Here is a 22,116-nt window from a genome sequence, read left to right on the forward strand (position 1 = left end):
TTAAACTTATGTCAACTAAATGAGATTTTCAAAATATTCAACAGCTGAAAACAGGTACACAATTGTTTATTTTTCTTTTGAATTTGTTCATTATTCAACACAAAACGACACTATTCTTTTTTTCGCTACATACTTACTGATTCCTTCATCGTAATTGAACACTTTTTTTCTCTTCGATTCTGTCCATTTTAATTTCAATGGTGAAATTCAACAATTAAGCATTTATATTTTCTCATTTATCGTGAAAAAGAATAAGGAACCGATTGTTTTTCTTTGTCAGAACTTATCTATCTACCATTTTTATACTTAAATTCAATGTTTGCATATACTAACTACAAAAAAAAACAAGAGAACGATTTTTAATTTCACTTGAGTTATTCACCGACGCACCAATACATGCGCGCGCACACACACAGACACACATGATGCACGATTTATGATTTTAATATTTATATCATTATTATTATTACTCCATATGTCTGTCTTTGGTTCAAAATGTTGTGGTATAATGTTTTTTTCCTCTTTCTGCATGAATCCTTATTTCTATGCATCTAATTGGCACAATTGAGGAATGAATAATTAAATTTTGTGCAGTTAGTTTTGTGTGAAAGTGAAACAAAATAAACTGGGCAATTTATATTGGGTTTTTTTTGTTAGTTACTTATAGTAATTGTGTGCTAATTTTTGTGTTGGAACAGTTAAAAATGTAATGCACTACACAAAAAAAGGAAATATATACATCTATTTTATACGTGATATAGTACATTTGTAATTTATTTTGCGCTAAGAAATAATCTTAAATTCATTATGCTAGAGGAATTATCTGCTTTGAGTTTACAAAGGATTCTGTATAAATGATTATGAATTATATCTACTAATTATTAAACAAGTAGCATAAATAAGTAGTATTGATTACTAAATTTTAGAAGTCTAATCAACATGTTTATTAGCTTGAAACAAATGAAATTGTGTTTTAATGAGACATGTTTATACTTTAAATCGAAGATGAGACTTAAAGTAATATTGCAGTGACCCTGATGTGTTATATATGCCAACAGTCGATCTTATATTAATTGATATCACATTATATAATCCTCAGTGTTCAATAAATTCGGTGGGCCAGGTTCTAACAAGATCACCAGTTTCAACGAAAGCGTCTTTGACTGTGGTACCTAATGCTAAAGGTAAGAATTCTATCTTCAGTTAGTTATGAGCTAAAACGATAGAAGTATGTTGTTGAGGTCCAGATAGATTGGTTATTAGGTTGGCTGTCAAGATATTCAATTTCAAGGTGGTTTTTTTTCACAGACTTGTATTAGTTGAAGATTCATTTAAAACTTGACCACAACTAAACAAATGTTTCTTCTTAGTATGAAACTCTTCAGCAGTACATACTCAAAAACTTCACGAGAGTGAATCCAGAACTTTCAGTTCTCATATCAAGGACTGAAGTGAAATCCAGTAGTCTAGATTTTAAGCTTCATTCAGTAAATGTTATATTTCAAGTATCATTCAATATTTTCATCAGTGATCTCTATCCCACTTCCGGTATGATTGGGCTCCAATTATAGTAACTTTTTACTGAAACTGAAAATTTATCTCGATATTGATCACTAGCGATCACACCACATGTATATGAATATAGTTTCTGCTCAGCTTTCACTACTGATTCAGGTTATCTGGGAAACCAACGAAAGTCACTCGTCACCAGGTATATATCCTACAGGTACCTTATACATGATCAAATTTAGTAACTTTATGTCTTTAAGAGAGTACATTATCGCGCGACCAGCGAATTAAAATATAATGACAAGAATACTTTAGTTTTAATTAATTTAAGACATACCACAACTACTATCTAATTTAATCTACATATCTTCATCCCCTTTAAATTTTATTGATTTCACCAGTTCTCTTTAGGTGTCGGCTAAATTCATCTTCAGATAAATAATTAATAACCATTGTTTTCTAATCATTATTACGTAATCAGGTGATTTGTGATTGGTTTGATCTATTAAAGCTTTCGTTAGTTAGTTATACAGTTACGAGAGGCATTTTTAAAAATCTATGTCAGTATCATAGATAATTATATTTCTTGTCTTTCTAATGAATTCGCACAATAAATTCTTTTACTGTCATTCGAAATTATCTGGTTACAGGTCAGTAAAGTGATGAATTAACAATTAAGATCATGAGCACTTAGACTACCGGGTTACACGATTGATCTAATTAAAATTGGACAACCAATTTATGTCGTCATCTTTAAAGCGAAAAGTGTGATTCAGAAATATCAGGTATACTAATCTATACTTGTGTCAGTTAATTTAAATAATGTATTGATAATCTAGTAATTACACTCCGTAATCTAGTTTCAAGGTACCAGAATTAGTGATGAGACATGGTTTATTAACTGATATATATATACATATATATATATATATATATATATATATATATATATATATAGATAGATAGATAGATAGATAGATAGATAGATAGATAGATAGATAGATACCAACAATGATCTATCCATAGTTTTAAGTATGAAGGTGCATAATATTTTGGTATGTTGTTAGCAGTAGAATTTATGACATGCATTCCTTCCGATTAGAACCCGTCAAATGTATGTACCAGCATCTTAGTATTGATGTTTACAGCGGGCCTCGAACACAGTACCTTCCAACTATACTAGAACTTTTAAATGAAGACTATATCAAGGTAATCAGGTCAAGAACTGTACATGGCAGAAGAGAGTGGTCAATTCCATTCCTGGATAATAGTAATAACAGCAACGGGAAATTGCAAACACTTACCAATAATAAAGTAAGCTCTCGAATTATTTCTTAAGTAAACTATATCGTACACACATATATATCAACTTTACACTGATAGACTAATTATTCTTAGGTATTTAACTGAGTGGAATATTTATAATCCAAGATGATTCAAATATATTTTTTTAATGTACACAGAAAAAAAAACGGGAAAATCTAATTACCATGTTTTTTTGAGAATTTAAACGTATGTACAAAAAAATATACACAAAAAAGCTATTATATTCATAGTTCACTATCTCTGTCAATGTTTTTTAAGGATTACGTCAATAGGATCATTCTATGTATCCAAAAGAGAAGAGGAACTATCAATAATAATAATAATAGTAATGGTGTTCCTTTCAGAATGTCATCTTTTGAAGAAGAAACATCAAGAAATGTTGTAATCTAATATGATTATGTTCATAAGTATATTTATATCAATTGGCTTGTATCTCTCAAGAGGGAAACGTTTCATCAAATAACTAGATCACTTTCAAATAGATGAGTTTGTTTTAGTTTTCTAATTATTTTTTTTCAAAACTATACAAATGTAATCTCTATTTTTTTTGGTTAAAAGAAAGGAAGGAAACAAATCGATATTAAATCTCTTCAAAAATTTCATTTGTCCATGTGTTATTGTTATGTAATGATCTTTTGAAATTTTTCATATTCATAAAATTATGAAAATGTTGATTTTTACGTATAGATGATGATGTTACTAACGATGATGTGGTTGAGGTTGATGATGATAATGATGATGATGATGATGATACAGATTCTGTCAATTGATTATTGATTAATTCATTTAAATTACGTGTAAATCGATAAACATAACGTTTACCAGAAACTTTTTCAATAATTTTTTTATCATAATAATATCTTAAACCACGACTTAATTTTTCATAATTCATTTTTGGTTTATTTTTTCTAGCACCCCATCTTTGTGCTACTTGATTTGGTTCTTTTAATTTGAATTCATTTTCATAACCAGTCCATGAAATAAATTCATTTGCTTCAGGATCTTGTAATTCTTCTAATAAAAATTGCCATAATTGTATATGCCCATGATGATTGGTTGTTGATGTTATTGGACAATAGAATGATGGATTGTATGATTTGTTCATAGATTCAGTGTCATTGGAAATTAATTGAGATTTTTGATGATAATGGTTGGATTGATGAGTACACTGACTAACTTTATTATGAATGAGAATAATATCACTATTACAATGATTTATACTGACAGTGTCAGCTGAAGAACGGGAAGATTTGGTCAAGTTACTCGTAGGTAATTCTGGACATATTTGTATTGTATCATTAATAGAAGAATTTGTTGGTAATTGGTCTAAACTGTACTCACCTACAAAAAATGTCCAGGCAAGATAGTTACTTATATGAAAGATTTATCAAAATTTGACTGAACAGTCTGATAAAGATTGGGCAACGAATATCTGGCACACATCACATAAAAATTTTAATTGAAGTGGTCTCAGTGACTGGAATTTAAAAATTCCAATGCCTCGCCCCAAAAATTTCTGACCAGTTCCTTGAGGAAGCACTGACAGGTCTGTCCAGCGAAATGGGACTATGTACATTGCAGTCGTTAGATTATTTCAAGTAACTTTTACACATAGAGGTTGTTCATGAAAATGTACCAATTACTGATTAGCTACTAATCAGTAGGCAAATTATTATGGTGAATTGTTTCAGCGTTTATGGCCAATGTAAGTTTATTATGGATCGAAGCAATCACTGACTTAACTTTCAGCATACTATCTGTTTCATTCTAATTAGGTTTTTAGTAAAGCTGACTTTGTTATCGACCACTTAAGCTTTGATAAAATTATAACTTGGTCTAAAATGAAGTCTTATCCATCGTCTGCAAATAACAGATTGTGTTGTTTTATTCAATTCTGAGTATCTTAGATTTTTACAATCATTTCCGTGTGGTAGCTGACTAGTATATACTGGATATATACGAACTTCAAATAACATGACCAGTGATCTATGAATCTTATACCTTCATGTCAAAATAATGTTTTCACTAATGGAGTATTAATCGAGCTTATATAAGGGCTTATTGAAATATTTTACCAATTTACTAATAAACAATATGAACAGACATCCTTGAAATCCGTATGAAAGCATCATATATTTGAAACACTTTATAGACAAACTAAATCAAGTATAGGCTTAGAAATCCCTATTTCATTTGAATGAACAGACAAACAAATCTACAAATTACACCTGAACTCTTACACATATTACAAATTAGACCTTGATTTTGTACAAACATTCCATATACTTGATTTTTAACAACTGAGTTACTAGATTACAAGCAGCAACATTAATGTCCATCGTTTCCTTTGTTGTCTTCCCATAGAATTGAATTACTAAATCCTTGTTGATATTTTAAATGATATGTATCAATTAGAATAAAGTTTTCGTATGTTTCTGGTCATAGACGTGTCGTCAGTACTACTGTAGGTCAAAACCGAAACTGAATTAAATTTACTTTTAATTGCAAGCTGTACAAACTGTATTATGAAAGAAAAGATGTCTATCGGCAATACTTCTAATGCATGTATACATTCATTCATACAAACCACTATATTTATAAGTAATGGCCACAAATTATTATTCTCATTAGAGAGAATACAAGCTCGGCTTGATCCCTGCTATACAAACTAGCCAGTTCCAAGATAATTAAAATAACTATCCACTATCTTCTGGTCTTCAAACTATCCTCCAGCTGACAGAAAATTCATAAGACCACCAAACTTAGTAAAAAATACAAAAACTGGTAACTCACTTTGATCACTGCAAGTGGTTTGTTGTCGGTGTTGGGGATTGAAAACTGGTAACAATTGACAATTACTAGCATAAATTGATTGAGAGGGATATTTATATGCTGTGAAACTATTATTGTTACATATACGACTATTATTACTATCCAGGATATGATTATTGAATCTTTCATTTTGATGATTTAAACTATCATTATTGATATCTGAACTCAGCAATTGTGAATTAATTAATGTATTATTATTAGTAATAGTAGTAGTATTACGAGTAATTGGACTGGTTGGTAGATTTAATGTGGTCGAATTATTCATTAAAAGTGAATGTTCAGGTTGTGTTGACATAGTTGCCATCATTGTTGTCGACGACGTCATGGTTGAAGTACTTGTCACTGTTAACTGAATACATGGCGGACGATCATTCCCACTGACTATTTCTTTTCCAAATTTAATCTATTAAATAATAAGGGTAATAAACAGTCAACAAGTCAACAGACATTAATTTTAAATACCTCTTTGTTATGCATATCATTTCGACCAAGTTACAAATATATTCTTCCTAAATGCCCAGTAAAATCATTATGTGAAAGGAGAATACTATGACCCTGTAGAAAGCTTTATTGCTAAAATAATGAATAATTATTTACAAAACTCATATATGTAGATGTAAATTACAACATCTCATCCAAGCACAAATATATGTGCAATGACCCCGACTAGGTAAATGACCTGCTCACTGACAATATCCCGTCTAGACTTTTATCTCTCACTTATCATATGTCTTTGAGACAACATATGATATGTTAGGAAATAGTGAAAAACCATAAACAAATTTTTAATCGGTCATCATACAACACAGAATTGTACAATATTCACCTGCTCAAGAGTTAATGACTACATGGTTTGTGACTGATGAACGATCGTATAGAATATAATGAGTTTTATATTGTCGGAATGACCTATAATTCATTGAATACAGTTGTAATATTTACGAATCCTACAATTGAATGATAACTGTATGTTCAGTGTTGTTGAGTTGTGAAGTCCTTAATGAGAGGATAGAATGTGTAGAATCAATCCGATTGATTGTGGTTTAATCACATATTAACGAGACTGAATGAAGAATGTTGTATGTGGGAAAGAGATTGGAATCGAAAATGTGAACTAATGGATACTAGTCTAGTCATAAAATCGAAAAACCATATATTCATGACGAAATAGTTATCTGTTTACATAACAGAAAGTATTTTTTCGTCACTAAGTAAACGCTTATCAATACTGATAAGATGTTTTAACCTTCCAATAGGCTCGTCAAAGTATTTATAAATTAGTTATACGATATGATATGAAATGCAAAGTTGTGAGATGTAACTTCAGTTTATTTACTTCAAAAGAGCATCAGTAGCAGAGTGAAGATCGTAATCGCTACTTACAAATATAAACTGAAGTCTGATTATCATAATCATAAATTTTATTGAAATGAATCTGTATTGATTATCAATCTACTTAAGATTAGTACGTTTGATTGAAAAATGAACTTCATAACCAAAAGTGTTGTTATCATATTTTAATCTATTCACCTTTCATGAATTCATATTCATTCCACCAATATAAACAAAACAACAGCTAATAATTACTAAAAGAAAGTACCGACATGAAATTTTCAAAGAGAATGTAATAATATATTTAAATTGTTACCAGGGAAACCACATTTCATATTTCATATAGCTTATTTATAATCAATTACTATTTACGTGATTTGTATTTTATTGTACTGATATTAATAATATGGTAGTGTCATACTTTAAATTTCTACGAAATCTAAGTCATTTTTGTTAAATCCAACTAAAATACGAAATGATCGAAAGCTTACTTGATCTTCCACATCAAAATGATCTGCATCCATTTGTTTAACTAATGCATTGTTGTCACTGTTAAATTTTCTCATATTAGTTGATTCATCTGGATTATTTTGCTGAACAGATGTTACTTTTTCAAAATTAGAGCAATATACAGGGTTTTCGGGAAGATTTTGAATATGTTCTTGACTACATGTGATGAATGCTAGCAAAATAAATATAAAATTTATTACAGTATTTGTTAGAATTTTTAAATTCGAAGAAAATTGACTCGAAAATTTATCAATAATTTAGGATCAATTTACACTACTTAAAATTAGTTAGTAGAAAGAGATTCAACATCAAAACATATTCTCAAGCTACGAACTCTAGTTCAGCCAACAGTTTAATCTGAGTAAGAATATGATCACTGTCTAAACACCCAACTCCAAAAGATATCTATCGATTATCCATTCCAACTAAAGAAAGTTGTCACAGTACTCAATGAATCTGTGACTTTTACATGAATATGGGCGAACATTGTCTTAATGATCAAAACGTTTAAAGTTAACCACTAGATTTGACTTTGAGACCTTACTTTGCTTAACTCTGTATGATAACCCTTAACAAATCACAAGATTTTTCCCGAATCTTGTCATTTAAATCAAAGCCCCCTAGCCTGTTTGATTAGTGTAAACATTAAAATAGTTTAAAAAGTAACTCATAATAAAATAAACCTAGCGGTAATTTTATGACAGGTTCAAATCCGAAGTAGTATACTGAATCAATAAAGAGTAGAGAAACACATGTTGTAAGGTTTGAAGTAACATGAAATCTATGTCTGAAGTTTATTACTGATTGACCCAAGCAGCCCAATATCAAAAACATTTTACAATGGGAGTTTAAATAAATTGATCTAGAATCCTTATTACGACCTGATCGATGGAATTCAATCACCACAAAGTAGTCGATAAAGAAATTTATTATTATTATTATTATTTTTATTATTTATACACATAAATATTGGTACAAGGAAGCACCAGATACATATACGCCGCACAAATCAAATGAAATTTGTGTGAGGGCTGTGATACTGCTGAGGTGCCCAAACTGAAGTAGGTGGTTTTCTTAGGGGGCCACACCCCGAGCCTTTGACCTAAAGGTCTGATCCACAAGGCAGTGGAGCATCGTGAGGAGATGCAGTCCCATGGTAGCCGGTGACCAACAATTGGTTCATACGCCATTCGTTCCCTCAGGATACTGGAGCCCATGTGCACTATTGGTTTGGAATCAGGGTTTCCCAACTCCCATAGGTGAACCCTCCGTGTCTACCAACCCGGTTAAAACGCCGGACATTCGCTTTTCGTCCTTTCAATTTCGTAAACAACACCCCCGCCACGAGAAGGCAGTGAGTAGGACTTCCCTGGCAGGGGCTATATACGCGTGGCCATGTGAGAGCATTTGGAGAGGGAGAACGGACTCTCCCCACTCCCGGCCATACCAGGGCATTTGGGGGCGTCGATAAAGAAAACAGTATATATATATATATATATATATATATATATAATTATTGAATATAGTTAATGATTTGTGAACAACAGTTCAATCTAAAGGTAATTTACGTCAACACAGACAGAACTCATCTAACAAACCACTCAAAGCAAAAGAGTAGTTTGGATGCTAGCTTAGGATTACTGAACCCACACAGAATCAAAACAGAAGACTAGCCTTGAAATATAATTCAAAAAACCTCTAATTATGTGTTCAAATAAGTCGAAGGTGATGTAATTATCTACAGATAGCACTATCCCAATTATATCGAAAACTTACTGGTGTTAAATTCGTGAAACATAAAATTCGAGTTCAGTATGCCATATTCTCAATCAAACCTAGAAGTTCTGAATTTGACTATTTTTGAAATCGTAAGTGGACACTGCTGAGGAGTCCAAAAGTATGACAAAACGAGTTTTCAGCATCCAACTCTACTTGATTGATAAACGATTTTCTAACTGAAGTTGGTTTATGACGGATATCATCCTTTAATAACATAAATCTCAAAGAGGTGTCAATAGTTAGATGACATTATCTCATCAGTATACTGAAGCTAGCGTAATTAACTTTACACTAATCAGATTATCAGTGACCTTAATACCATTTTTTAAATATTTATTACATTTTGAAGTTAAAACTCACCAGTTAACGTATTTTATTTAGCGAAACATTTTGAAATCTAATTATCATTACACCAGAACTGTGTAATAAGGATGACATAATCATACCAAATAGAATTTATTTATATGGAATACCTGATGATAAACAATTTTAACGGATTATTTTTTTAGTAAACAGTTTTTAGGGCTTTTTATTAAAACAAATTAACTTCACACACGTTCGTTTCAATTAGAGTATTTAGTAATTCGAGAGGGCTGTATGGCATACATAATTGTTAGTATTATTACTATTATTATCGAATCTGTGTATTGATAAATAATTTGAGTTATGGATTAGCATTCTTAAACCATCCCCCTATATTTTTGTGTTGTACAAAGCGATACAAGTAGAATGGGGATATTTTTATACAGTTCTAAACTGTTTTCATTAGATAATCAATTCATTTAAACGGATTAAATTGAAAATAAATAAATCAACAAGAATTTTAATTATTTGTTATTTTTCGCTGATAAAAGGTTGATAAAAAACCTAACAGTGAAGTATAATTTGAATAGTTATTTAATTCGAAGGGGTTTTTTGTGGAGATTTAGTATTTGCATAGTTGAAAGCATGAGTCATTTGAAGCTAGACCACCAAGGAAAACCTGGAAGCACTGGATGGCCGTTTCGTTCTATTGTGAGACTCCTCAGCAGTGCGCATCCACGACCTCGCCTCGCGAGATTCCAACCCAGGATCTACCAGTCTCGCCGTCCAGTGATTCCAGGTTTTCCCTTGGTGTTCTAGCTTCAATTGACTCATGTTTTCAGTTATTTAATTGTTTTCTCATTCTGTTTCATTATCATTTGAATTTATGATTAAATGATAATAATAATACGTCAATAGAGAATGAGATTGGAAGCTATGTATTTTATTGCATAATAGGGCTGGATTGCACTAATGATGTACAATGATATATAAATGACGAGAAACTGACAAAGAACTAAAACTAAGGCTATGTACTGGCGAGAAAGACTTTAGAACTGCAAATTTTCGGGTTGTGAGGCTTTGATAGAGGGTGATGCCGAAGCCACCTTGGGTGCAGCATTAAAATAACTAAAATAGTCTTCGGATATGTTACGCAAATGCCCAGAGGTTGCTTAACAAGCGATCGGAGCTAGGTGTACAGATTGACTCTATCAGGCTAGATATAATCGGTGTCACAGAAACTTAGCTGACATAGTCTGTAGACAATAGGGAACTTGATTTTGAATGTTTCACATTAGTAAGAGCCGACAGAACCCAAAAACGTAAAGGAGGGGAGGTAGCTCTATTCATTAGAAATAGTATCCCATTTATCGTTATCGATAACATATCCCATGAAAGTGGGAGGTGCGAATTTGTTAGTTACCGCTTGAAATGCAAAGGAAAAGAGCTGCTAATTAGTTTAGTTTACTAAAGTCTAAACTGTGAGGTGAATGGGGCTGGATGGTTTTAACATTTAGTCATCAAGTGGTTTATGTTCAATCTTAGGAGACTTTAATGCATCTACGGTAGACTGGAAAAATCCGAGGACTGAACTGTTAGAAAATTCTTTCGAACAGAAACTAGTTAACGTGATTATCACGTGTGTCCAAGCGCAACATGTAAAAAAAGCAACTAGGTACGACTCAGACTCCGAATCATCCTTACTAGATCTCATAATGATCTATTATGGGGATGACGTCACAAACCCCCATCATATGACACTCTTAGGTAATAGTAACCATGAAGTTCTGGTTTTTGACTTCCATATTATTGCCACCAACGTTGTGTCAGCCCAAGCTAAACAAAACGCCTGAAAATCAAATTCACAAAAAATTATATACCCATCATTCTCAGTAGATTTGACAATAGAATCAGGATCTTCTATTAAAACGCCTTGTGGAGTATTAAGAAGTTTGTACATAAGAGTTACTGCACCGCACATCCCCAGGACTATACCAAGAAGTCCGAGAAACTCCCCACCGTGATTCAGTAAGGAGGTTCTCACTCTTCTACATCAGAGGAGGAGAATGTGGGGCCGATTTAGGTCATTGTGTACTGATGCGACAAAATCTCAATATCAGGAAGCTCTAAATATTCATGCATCGACCCTTCGCAAGTCTAGACGATTGTATGAAGAGAAACTTGTTAAGGAGTCTATAGAAACCTTAAACACTTATACTCGTACATAAACCAAAGGACTAAGAGAATAGGTGACATCCCAGCATTATCCGGAGATAGTAGTACTGGATCATTAGTGGAGGGCGGTTATGGTAAAGCTCATGTATTCTCAAATCACTTTAACAATGTAAATACTGTAATGGTAGCCACCCCCCTCAGTTCATACAAACCCCCCACACACACACACTCTGGACACTGCAACCATGGAAGAACCCGATAAAATGCATTCTGGAATGCCAAAGGAAGCATTTGTTTTAATCTATCTGTTACCCAAGGTAGGTTACCAAAAGACTGAAAGAACGCCCTAGTAAATCCTATCTTCAAAACAGGTACGAGACACGAACCTGATAATTATCGATCCATAAGCCTAACCAGTATGGTTGCTAAAATTTTAAAAAATACTATTCGGATGTTGTTTAAGTATCTAGAAGAAAACTGAACTCTTTCTGAAAAGGAGCATGGCTTCGGAGTACTTTTTACGTCTCACTAACTTATTAGCAGTTCACGAAAGTCAGCACACTCTTAAAGATCGAAAATTATTCAAAGATGTAGCCTACATTGACTTCAGTAAGGCTTTTGACAAGTTCCTCACAACCGGCTGTCATATAAGTTTAGGGCCAGTGTTGTTGCTCCTGTATGTGAATGACATTCCTAGTCTCTTATCATCATGGGTTTTGATATATGCTGACGATTTTAAGATGTAGTGGGCGATAAAAGTAAAGATGATAGTTTAGAGTTTCAAAATGACTTGGAGAAATTATCTGAATAGTCTAGAATTTAGTATTTGTCGATAAGTGCTTCCAAATGCATTATGATACATATTAGTCATCAAGGTGCAAATACAAATACAGTGAATAACGGTATATACGGTATTCATTATTCCTAAACTCGTATATCTCCTGCCTAAAGGGACAGTGAGCTGTTGAAAAAAAGATTCAAAGAACCTCAACTAAGCTGATTCCTGGAATTGTAAGGCTCCCGTAGGATGCTTGATTGACTAGACTAAGTCTATTTCATTGTCATGTAGAAGAACCAGAGGTGACTCGATCAGCGTTTTTAAATTACTTAGTGATAAATTTGCATCTGATTTCCCCTTAATTTGATCGTCTCCCATCCTATAAAGTTCACAAGCCCAAAACAAATTCCTTGTCAGTTGACTACTGAATTTTCCATCGAATCATCAATGAATGGAATTCATACTCAACACATGATTGAAACTCCCTCTGTCGACGCTTTCAAAATAATGTTGGATCAAGTTCAAAAAAACCCACTGTCCAGACTAACACAAACCATTTAGCCCCTAGTCTTTTTCAAACTGAAACTTGATAAATCTTTATCTACGGTCTTCACGTTCTTCCCTATTTCGAGGTATATAGGTCCTTGTTCAAACATAACAGTTATAGATACATCTTGTTTTGACAAGTGATAATTAACAAGAATGTTGAGATGTTATGATTTTGACTGTAGTATAGAGATTTTTTCGTTCTATATTACCGTCAACCATCTGACATAATTTTATGAATAACCTTCAACTTACCTGGGAGAATATTTTCGTGATAATTTTGTGTATGATTAAGCTGTTGTAGTTGTTGATGTTGAAGAGGATCATGATGATGATAACGATGATGTTCTTCTGTAGGTTGAGGTAAAATAGATCGATCAGAAAGATGATAAAAATGATCATATGATTTATGCGATGATAACCAATAGTTTGATATATAATCATTACACACTCCAGTTTGTTCCGATTTCACAACTGTACTGTTTACTGTTTTATCATTATTATTATTATTAATCTCATTACTGTTACTATTATTACTATTTGGACCATACAAGGTAAAACAATACAACTCGTCCATTCTGTCATTATTATTGTGTAATGAATCATTACTTTCTTTTATGGTTTTTGTGGGCACTGATTTTGACTCGATCATGTTAGTGACAGTTGTTGTAGTTGGCGTTGTTGCTGGTATTACTGTCGATATTAATGTTGATGCAGGTGATATTGATGGGGTTGTTGATGAAATGGTTGATGTTTTCTTGTTCTTTGTTAGTTCTAATGACCTTAGTTCATTTGTCGATGATAAACTTTGGTGTTGCTCATGATGATGAAATTGGTTATCACTTGAATATTTCATTTTTTTCAAGCCTTCTAATTTTGTCATTCGACGTGAAGAATGATTAGATCGTTTATTTTTTTTCAATTGACGGGTAAATTTTCCATTTATATTTTCATTTGTTAAGTGATAGTTATTATTTGTATGATAATTGAATGGTTTACATAGGTCATTAAATTCAGATGAAACATTATTTAAATTTGATATATTTGTTTTCGAATGAATACATGTGGAGGGGAGAGAATAAATTCTGAAAATAGAAGAAATGGATTGTTCTCTTGAAAAGTAACATAATAAAGGATATAAAATGAACGTTCAGTGAAACAATTGTTTATCATTTTCTGTTTTTTTTTAATCATTCAGAAGCCAGTTGTAACAGTTATGAAAACTAACATTTGATCGAAAAAAATACACTACTAATAGCCGAGTAGAAAAAAATATTCATCTACTAACTGAATACTAGTTTTGAAACGATTTTCTTCAAATTTCTGAAACAAGGTTGCGTTACATGAAAACAGCTTATTACTTAGAGGTGTAGAAGTCACTAGTCGATAGTAAAATTAGTTTATAAATTGAATGAAGTTGGAAAGGATAAAATATTACACAATAACTTAATTAATTGGATCGAAGATACCACGTTATTCAGAAAATCCATAAGATCTTGGTTACATAAGGACACGTATTCAGTCAACAGATCACCTAAAATTAAATTAAATCTAAAATCAATCTAAGTACACAATTGTTTTGATTATTAACAGTCTGGCCAATGCTCAATTTATTTAAAATTATCAATTCAAAGCTTCATAATGTTACCAACTCTAACAACTGGATTTTTTATTCTTACTAACACGTAACACAAAGTAATTGATTTCATTCTTCATCAATAAAGTATAGTTTACCTTGTATTTCTTTATATTCTCCTATAAAAATAACTCGATGGAAAAATGTTTAATTTATTTGGTACCCTCAAATTTATATATTTAACTCCACCTGTAGATCCTCCGGGGACTACTGCCGGTCCTAAGCCCGGATAAAGGAGGAGGGTCGGGCATGGGGTTAGCGACCACATCCCGTAGAAAACTAACTCGCTAAAAAAGCGCCAACCAGTAAGTAAGTAAGTAAATTTATATATTTATTTTGTTAAAATTTCTTCATTGACGAAATGTTCTAAACTACAAAATCATTAATAGTTTAGGCATATATTATAAGCACTCACTTATCAAAATTATGATATTCATCTAATTGGCTTGTCTCTTGTAAGGTTTGATTTCTGGTCATTATTCTCTGTTCATTTGGATATGAAATAATTGAGTCAGCTATTTGTTGTTTAGATGACACTGAATAATCAGATAGTAAACATGTTGATGATGTCAACGGTAATGTAAACGATGGTCTAGAACAAATTGGTGATATACTTAAATCACTGTTTCCTAATATCACTTTATTTAACATTTCAGTTCTATTTAAATAATTATAATGATTATCGCTATTATTATTATTATTATCCATATATGAGAAATAAGGTGAATAATTTTCATAATTTGAATTATTCTCATGTGTACTTTTCATTAAATTCATTTGTGATTTGACAAATTCATAATCTGTTCCATTTGGCATAGTATTTAATATTGACCAGTCATGTTGAATATTTTGGTTGTTACAATATCGATTAGTTTTATCATTAAATTGGTTATGATGTTGGTGATAAATTTTTTCAGTGAATTCTAACAAATGATTTGAAATTTCTGGCATTTCGGTACATTGAAAATCACACAGTGAAGAAGATGTTTCGGAATAATCTGTTTTATAAAAACACACAGAAAAAAAAGGAAATTTACATTTAAACAAAACAATCTTACAATGAAAGAATGATATATTTATGATGTCCCAATTAGTGGAAGTTTGAGTTTCTGACGTTTGTCAGCTTAGTGTAAGTCGCTTCTTCATTAAGTAAATAAATAACGGGATTGAATTGGCACAAGTTTAAACAGTACAGAAGAACAAACAGAAAAGTTAGTTCAATGAAGATCGAATTTTTACACTGAATGGAAGTGTAGCGTTGAAGTTGATGTACCGATTTGGGTGCGCCGATTTTCAGTAGACTTTTAAATTAAGATCACTTAGAATTCCTCTAAGTAAGCAGTATAAGAATGGAAGATCATCATATTCATCTTCCTTTTCAAAAATGAATTGGATATGATCTTCAGAGAAATTTCTGTGATTTTTTTTTTACATTACAGACTTCATACTTTACACACCTTCTAGGATATGCACAAATACACACAGTGATGTCTCACACAGAATCACTCAATCAAAATGACATCAACCAAATGTTATTGTATTCTATTTGTTCCTCTATAGTATTAAAATTGCTGCTCATTAGTTTATTTAGTATGAAGAAGTGGCGTACATTAAGTTATGAAACGTTACTAATCCTAATTTTTACTCATCAGAGTGTCATAAATATATCATTATTTATGATTAACGTCCTACTCAGCGGTCAATTTATTTGAAGTTATCAAGTCCAAACATGGTGATTATACTTAAAAACACTTCCATTTAAATTATAGGGAGATTATGAGTACAAAACTGACAAATCATAAACGATTGTTTTTATTATGAACATATGTCTGATAAAAATGGGACATCGGTTGATGTAGTGGCAAGTCTTCATAGACTGAAGTAGTTGAATCATGTATTATGCTTACCTCAAAGTCCCGTTTGGTAGTGTAGGAGCAAGTTGGAAGAGAGCAAGGAGTGACCAAACCAAGCCATGAAATCATTCGGTGAACTTATTGCCTACTTGACTAAGACGTATTGATTAGCGCAGACTACCTCGTTTGGAGTCCCTTACGATTATCGTACTTAGTGGTTGGAGATGTTAGGTGACACGGCTTAGACTCGGTCACCATAGCTCAAACGCTTTCACTGTTTGTATTCCATTAGATCATAAGTTTAAAAAATTATCTTGAACATTCGGTTTCGATAATCAAGTCTTTCTTGTCAGCTCATATTCTTCATGTTTAACTTTTTCTACTACCATTGATACCACTACTGACCCTACTCTAAAGTTCATCTTGATAATTTTATCTTCCTTTATTTACGTAGTATAGCAATTTAAACCGATGCATACAGTGTTCTATGAATCGCTTTTTAAAAAGATTAGACTTATTATGATAATATTTAATACTGCTACAAAAAAACGGTTTGGAGATTTCCATGAGTTCTTAATATGTATTCATGAACATTTATTTCAAATTTACTAAATATTAAGTTGAAATTTTCATTAAATTACATGAAGGTGAACTTCCTAATCAATTCTGATTATTATTTCTGAAAAAAAAATCAATGTTTTAAAAAATAGAAGTGAAATCAATCTTCATTAATTTTATTTCTTGAAAATTTTTTAACCAGTGCTTCCAGGTTTTCCCTGGTGGTCTAGCTTCAATTGACTCACGCTTTCAACTATGAAAATGCTAAATCTTCACAAAAAACCCTTCTGATAATATAATTGTTTATCAATTTTTTGATGAATAAATATTGTCATACTGTTCTGTACATACTTAATAAGAAGTTCACAATTTTAACTTCACTGAATAATCTATCCTAATTTCAGTAGATTATAACAATGTACAAGAAGAAATAATGAACAGTTAACTTCCTAAACCTCAAAGATTACTACTGCATATTACAATTTGGACGGATTAACTTCCGTAGAATTATTTACTTAATCATTAATGAATTAAATTCACTTAGTGAATTTAAACTCCACCCCATTGCACAAGCAAGTGGATATCAGGACTCAGTAGCTGAGTGGATAACGCGATGGCGTTTGAGGCGAGAGGTACTGGGTTTGAGTTCCAGAGTGATCATTAACTCTGGATGCCCGTACATCTAGCTGACGAGTCCCAGATAGGACGAAGCGCGAATCATGGATTTCAATGCTAGCCACTATCCATCTTTGCTTACATTAATGAATTGTTTTAAAAATTCAATAAGTTATTTAAATATTATCTAGGGTAATTTCATTCAAGTGTATATATTCACAAATAAATTTATTTAGTTCAAATTACAAATATTAATTTCAAATCTCTTCATTACCCATAAAATTGTTTGCATTGTCCTAAGTAATTATTTATAATTTTATAAAAAATAATTAAAGTCACATGATATTCCATGTCATTAAAGATGAACAATAATTTTTTTTGAAAAGTATACAGTTTTTCGATAATAAACTAAGTTTATTTAAGTAAAACTCAAATTTTTCATGAATTTTATACATTCTAACTATATTTATATTAAAAGTTAGTACTTATTTGAATTGTATCTAACTCCCCCTCCCTACCTCCCTCACTCTCTCTCTTACTCTCCATATAATATATATATATATATAACTATTAGTTCAATATCGATTTTTAACTTTTAAATCGTTTTATTTGGCCTAACGTGACTAGATATCACCAAGATGTAAATACTCTAAATATATTTATTTATTAGTGTGTGATGCCATTTTATATTTTATAGATTTAAATGTCCACTGCATGTTAATTTGTATGCTTGCATGTGTGTACATAAAGTATATATATATATATATATATAATCGAATAATTAGTAGTACACATGTTTTAGAATACATAAACTTAATTGTTTTACATATAGAGAATAAATATACATACAAATATGATATCTGTTTATATTTAAGTAGAACAAATATGTAGTTTCAATGAACAAATTAGCCTTATTATTATTTGATTAGTAAAGAAAGTTTTTCCTTTTTTTTCAGAAATATATAATAAGAAAAATCTTAACATTGATGATCGTGATAATACTTTGTTAATTGTAGTAGATCAACAATTATCCAGGTGATGGTGATGACGGTGGTGGTGGTGTTGATGATGATGATAATGCCTAGTTTATTTATTAACGGTTATTATAGAAATACCTCTGAGAAGAGAGAAAAGATAGAAAGAGAAATAGATCTTCCAGGTGTCTTGTAAAACTTTTATTATAAAGATTCGATCTTAAAATTATTCTGTTAAGCTTTAATAGTGCACGTGCGTATTTATAGTTAATTCGTGAATGGGGGGGATAGTGATGATAACTAAAAATTAGCTTGAAAAAAAGTATTATGTTGATTTGGTCAATTCTAATTTGTTCGATTCATGAATACATATTCATCACTGTTACCCCCCTCCCTCAAATGTACGCATACATATAGTCTTTTCAGTTTTTGTTATCCTTTTATTCCCTTCTCTCTCTCAATCTCTCTATATGAAAGTTCATCTAAAAAACTATTTTTCTGACTAAGGAGATTATTTATTCAGAGCTACTTTGTCAAAAAAAGAATCAGTAATTATGTTGACCTGTGCACACATACCTATTTATACTTGTACTAATTTGTAGTTATATGCATACATTAATACAACATATCAAAACATTGTACTAGCATAGTAAATTAATAGTAAACTTAACCTAGTACATAAAGCCTCGAACATTAAAGAATAATATAAATAGATCAACAATTATACATGAAAATTTTACATCAATAACATGATCGAGACATAAGACATAATTCAAAAACTCAGCTAATATAAAACTTTATTCGAAAAGATTTAAAGACATGAGGATAAAACAAATCATTCTATATCTTTTATGCATTTTCATAGTCATCATCTTTTCCAGTTTATTAAAATGAAGTGACATCTAATCAGATAAATTAATATTCAGCGTTTTTTCTCTCTGAAAAAAATACCTTTTTGAATACAATAACAAGAACATGACAGAAACAAATAGTTCAGAAACTAGATATTAAAGAAGTCCAAATAGACACGAGTCATTCATGAAGTAGATAATACAATAAGAGAAAATGAAGAGTTAATGAGAATAGACATTACAATTTTATTATTTATTTATTTATTGTTAATATTAATAATGTGTATAATTTCATTTTTGTGAGAATTTTCTGTTTTTACTTTTACGTTTGTTTATTGAATGAACAAAATGAATTTTGATTATCGAAATGTTATGAACGGTAATTTTGATAAAACTATGTTAAGTTTATAGAAACTTGAAAATCCCTCAACTTATATCATTGGCGTTTTAATTTGAACAAAAAGATAAAATGAATAAGTTCGCGGAAATATCAGTACCATCATGAAGTGACATTAAACAATAGTAAAAATAACACACTGAACAACTGTTTTTTTCACATTTTTGTAAGGCTTTAAAAATACAGCCCCCGAATACCCTGATACGGCCGAGAGTGGGGAGAGTACGCTCTCCCTCTCCAAATGCTCTCACATGGACACGCGTATATAGCCTCTATCAGGGAAGTCCTACTCACTGCATCCTCGTGGTATTACTGTTGTTCACGAAAATGAGAGGACGAAAAGTGAATGTGTGGGGCTTTAACCGGGTTGGTAGACACGGAGGGTTCACCTATGGGAGTTGGGAAACCCTGATTCCAAACCAATAGTGCACATGGGCTCCAGTATCCTGAGGGAACGAATGGCGTATGAACCAATTGTTGGTCACCGGCTACCATGGGAATGCATCTCCTCACGATGCTCCACTGCCTTGTGGATCAGACCTTTAGGTCAAAGGCTCGGGGTGTGGCCCCCTAAGAAAACCACCTACTTCAGTTTGGGCACCTCAGCAGTATCACAGCCCTAACACAAATCAAATGAGATTCGTGCGGCGCATATGTATCTGGTGCCTCCTTGTACTAATATTTATGAGTTTAAATAAATAAGACTTAAAAATACAAAACAATAAGTTTTTACACGATTAAATATGAGATCCTTAAATCTCATAATCATTACAATACCACCTAAGTACTAATTTGGAATCCAAATATCAGTTATGAATTATTATTTCATTCAATGATTGACTAATGTTACAGTTCATAGCTATCCGATAGCCACAGTCTTGAGGCTAATTATTCACGACCACATAATTACCATAGATCTTAGTGAGTATAGTGGAGCTTTTGAAAATCTCCAACCATTCTAACCTGAAACTACAGTATATTTGGACGGTACCAAGAATCAATAGTTCTGACTTTGGCGTAAACTTGAAAACTGTTCAAGACATTTGAACATGATAAGACTAAATAGTAAAACTACTTCATCGTGTTTTCTTTCGTAATATTTAAAATTCATTATTCTTTCTATATTTCTTTTTTTCCGAGGTCTGTCAGTATTTGGGATGGGTGTAATATTATTTTAATTTGTGCACTAGTTGTCATGATATTATATTATACTGATAGTTATATAAGTTATAAAGAGGCGGTTTAATCTTTAGGGTTCGATGAGACTCGATATTTCATCTTCTTCCATCGTTATTCTTTGAATAACTAATTAGGCACTTAAATAAATACCTAACAGCCAAAAACCCGTAAGAGATTGTATTCCATTAATCTGGTGCCGAGTAACCCGCCTGCGACACTCGGCCATATTCCGTTTTACTTCTCTCCCTTGAATAGTTTGACCTTTTTTCTTAGCTCCCAGTTTTACTGTGGGTCAAGACTTCAATCCGATTAGCAGTCGTTTCCATAGTGGTGATGTGGCAGAACCGTTGAGACGTCTAATTTGAAAAACAGACTAATCAGAGAGAAAAAATAGACGAAAAATATGTTTACAGCCTTTTATTTATTCACCGAAGGTATCATATAACTTAATTCCCACTGCAAAATGATAAGAAACCCTGTCCAGTGTGAGATGAAACATTCTGCAAACCATCTAAGTTGGCTTTTCTGTTTATTTCTAATGGGGTTAAAACGTGGTTTCAGTAGACTGAGCGTATACACTAGCCAACAGTGAGTTATGCCACAATAATTTAAGATCTGATGCACTGATGAAGACGTTGATGGGGCATAAGTATTCCTTAGAAACTCAAAAACTATTTCGATTTTGTCTAAGGTCAACAGGACGAATAGTAAGACAGTTGTGAAAAAATTCATTATACTTTTTTAAAAGTATGTGCTGATCATATTATCTAGAAGGATAATGAAAGCTCTGTAACTAAATCACTCGTTACAAAGGATATAACACCTCCAAAATATACTAGTATTTATGGGTAAAAGATAGTATATTACACGTTGGTTGTAATAAAAATGTGACTGCTCATACAAGTGAACTCAAACTTAGATAAGATAATGATAACCTATAACACTGAGACGGAGATAATCTTC

General features: G+C 31.7%; 1 protein-coding gene across 1 annotated transcript; it reads right to left on the reverse strand.

The window, feature by feature from the left end:
• Positions 1-312: 312 nt before the first annotated feature.
• Positions 313-18,030, reverse strand: Smp_126530 (putative ets; the record flags this gene model as incomplete). The annotated part of the gene is made up of 8 exons (XM_018794448.1): positions 313-332; positions 3,631-4,176; positions 5,629-6,070; positions 7,491-7,665; positions 13,873-14,175; positions 15,142-15,355; positions 15,488-15,724; positions 18,027-18,030. The coding sequence occupies 8 exons, from the start codon at positions 18,028-18,030 to the stop codon at positions 313-315; spliced, it is 1,941 nt and encodes a 646-aa protein (XP_018648860.1).
• Between the last annotated feature and the right edge of the window lie 4,086 nt (positions 18,031-22,116).

Source organism: Schistosoma mansoni, chromosome 1, assembly GCF_000237925.1.
Source record: "Schistosoma mansoni strain Puerto Rico chromosome 1, complete genome".
NCBI classification, from domain to species: Eukaryota; Metazoa; Platyhelminthes; class Trematoda; order Strigeidida; family Schistosomatidae; genus Schistosoma; species Schistosoma mansoni.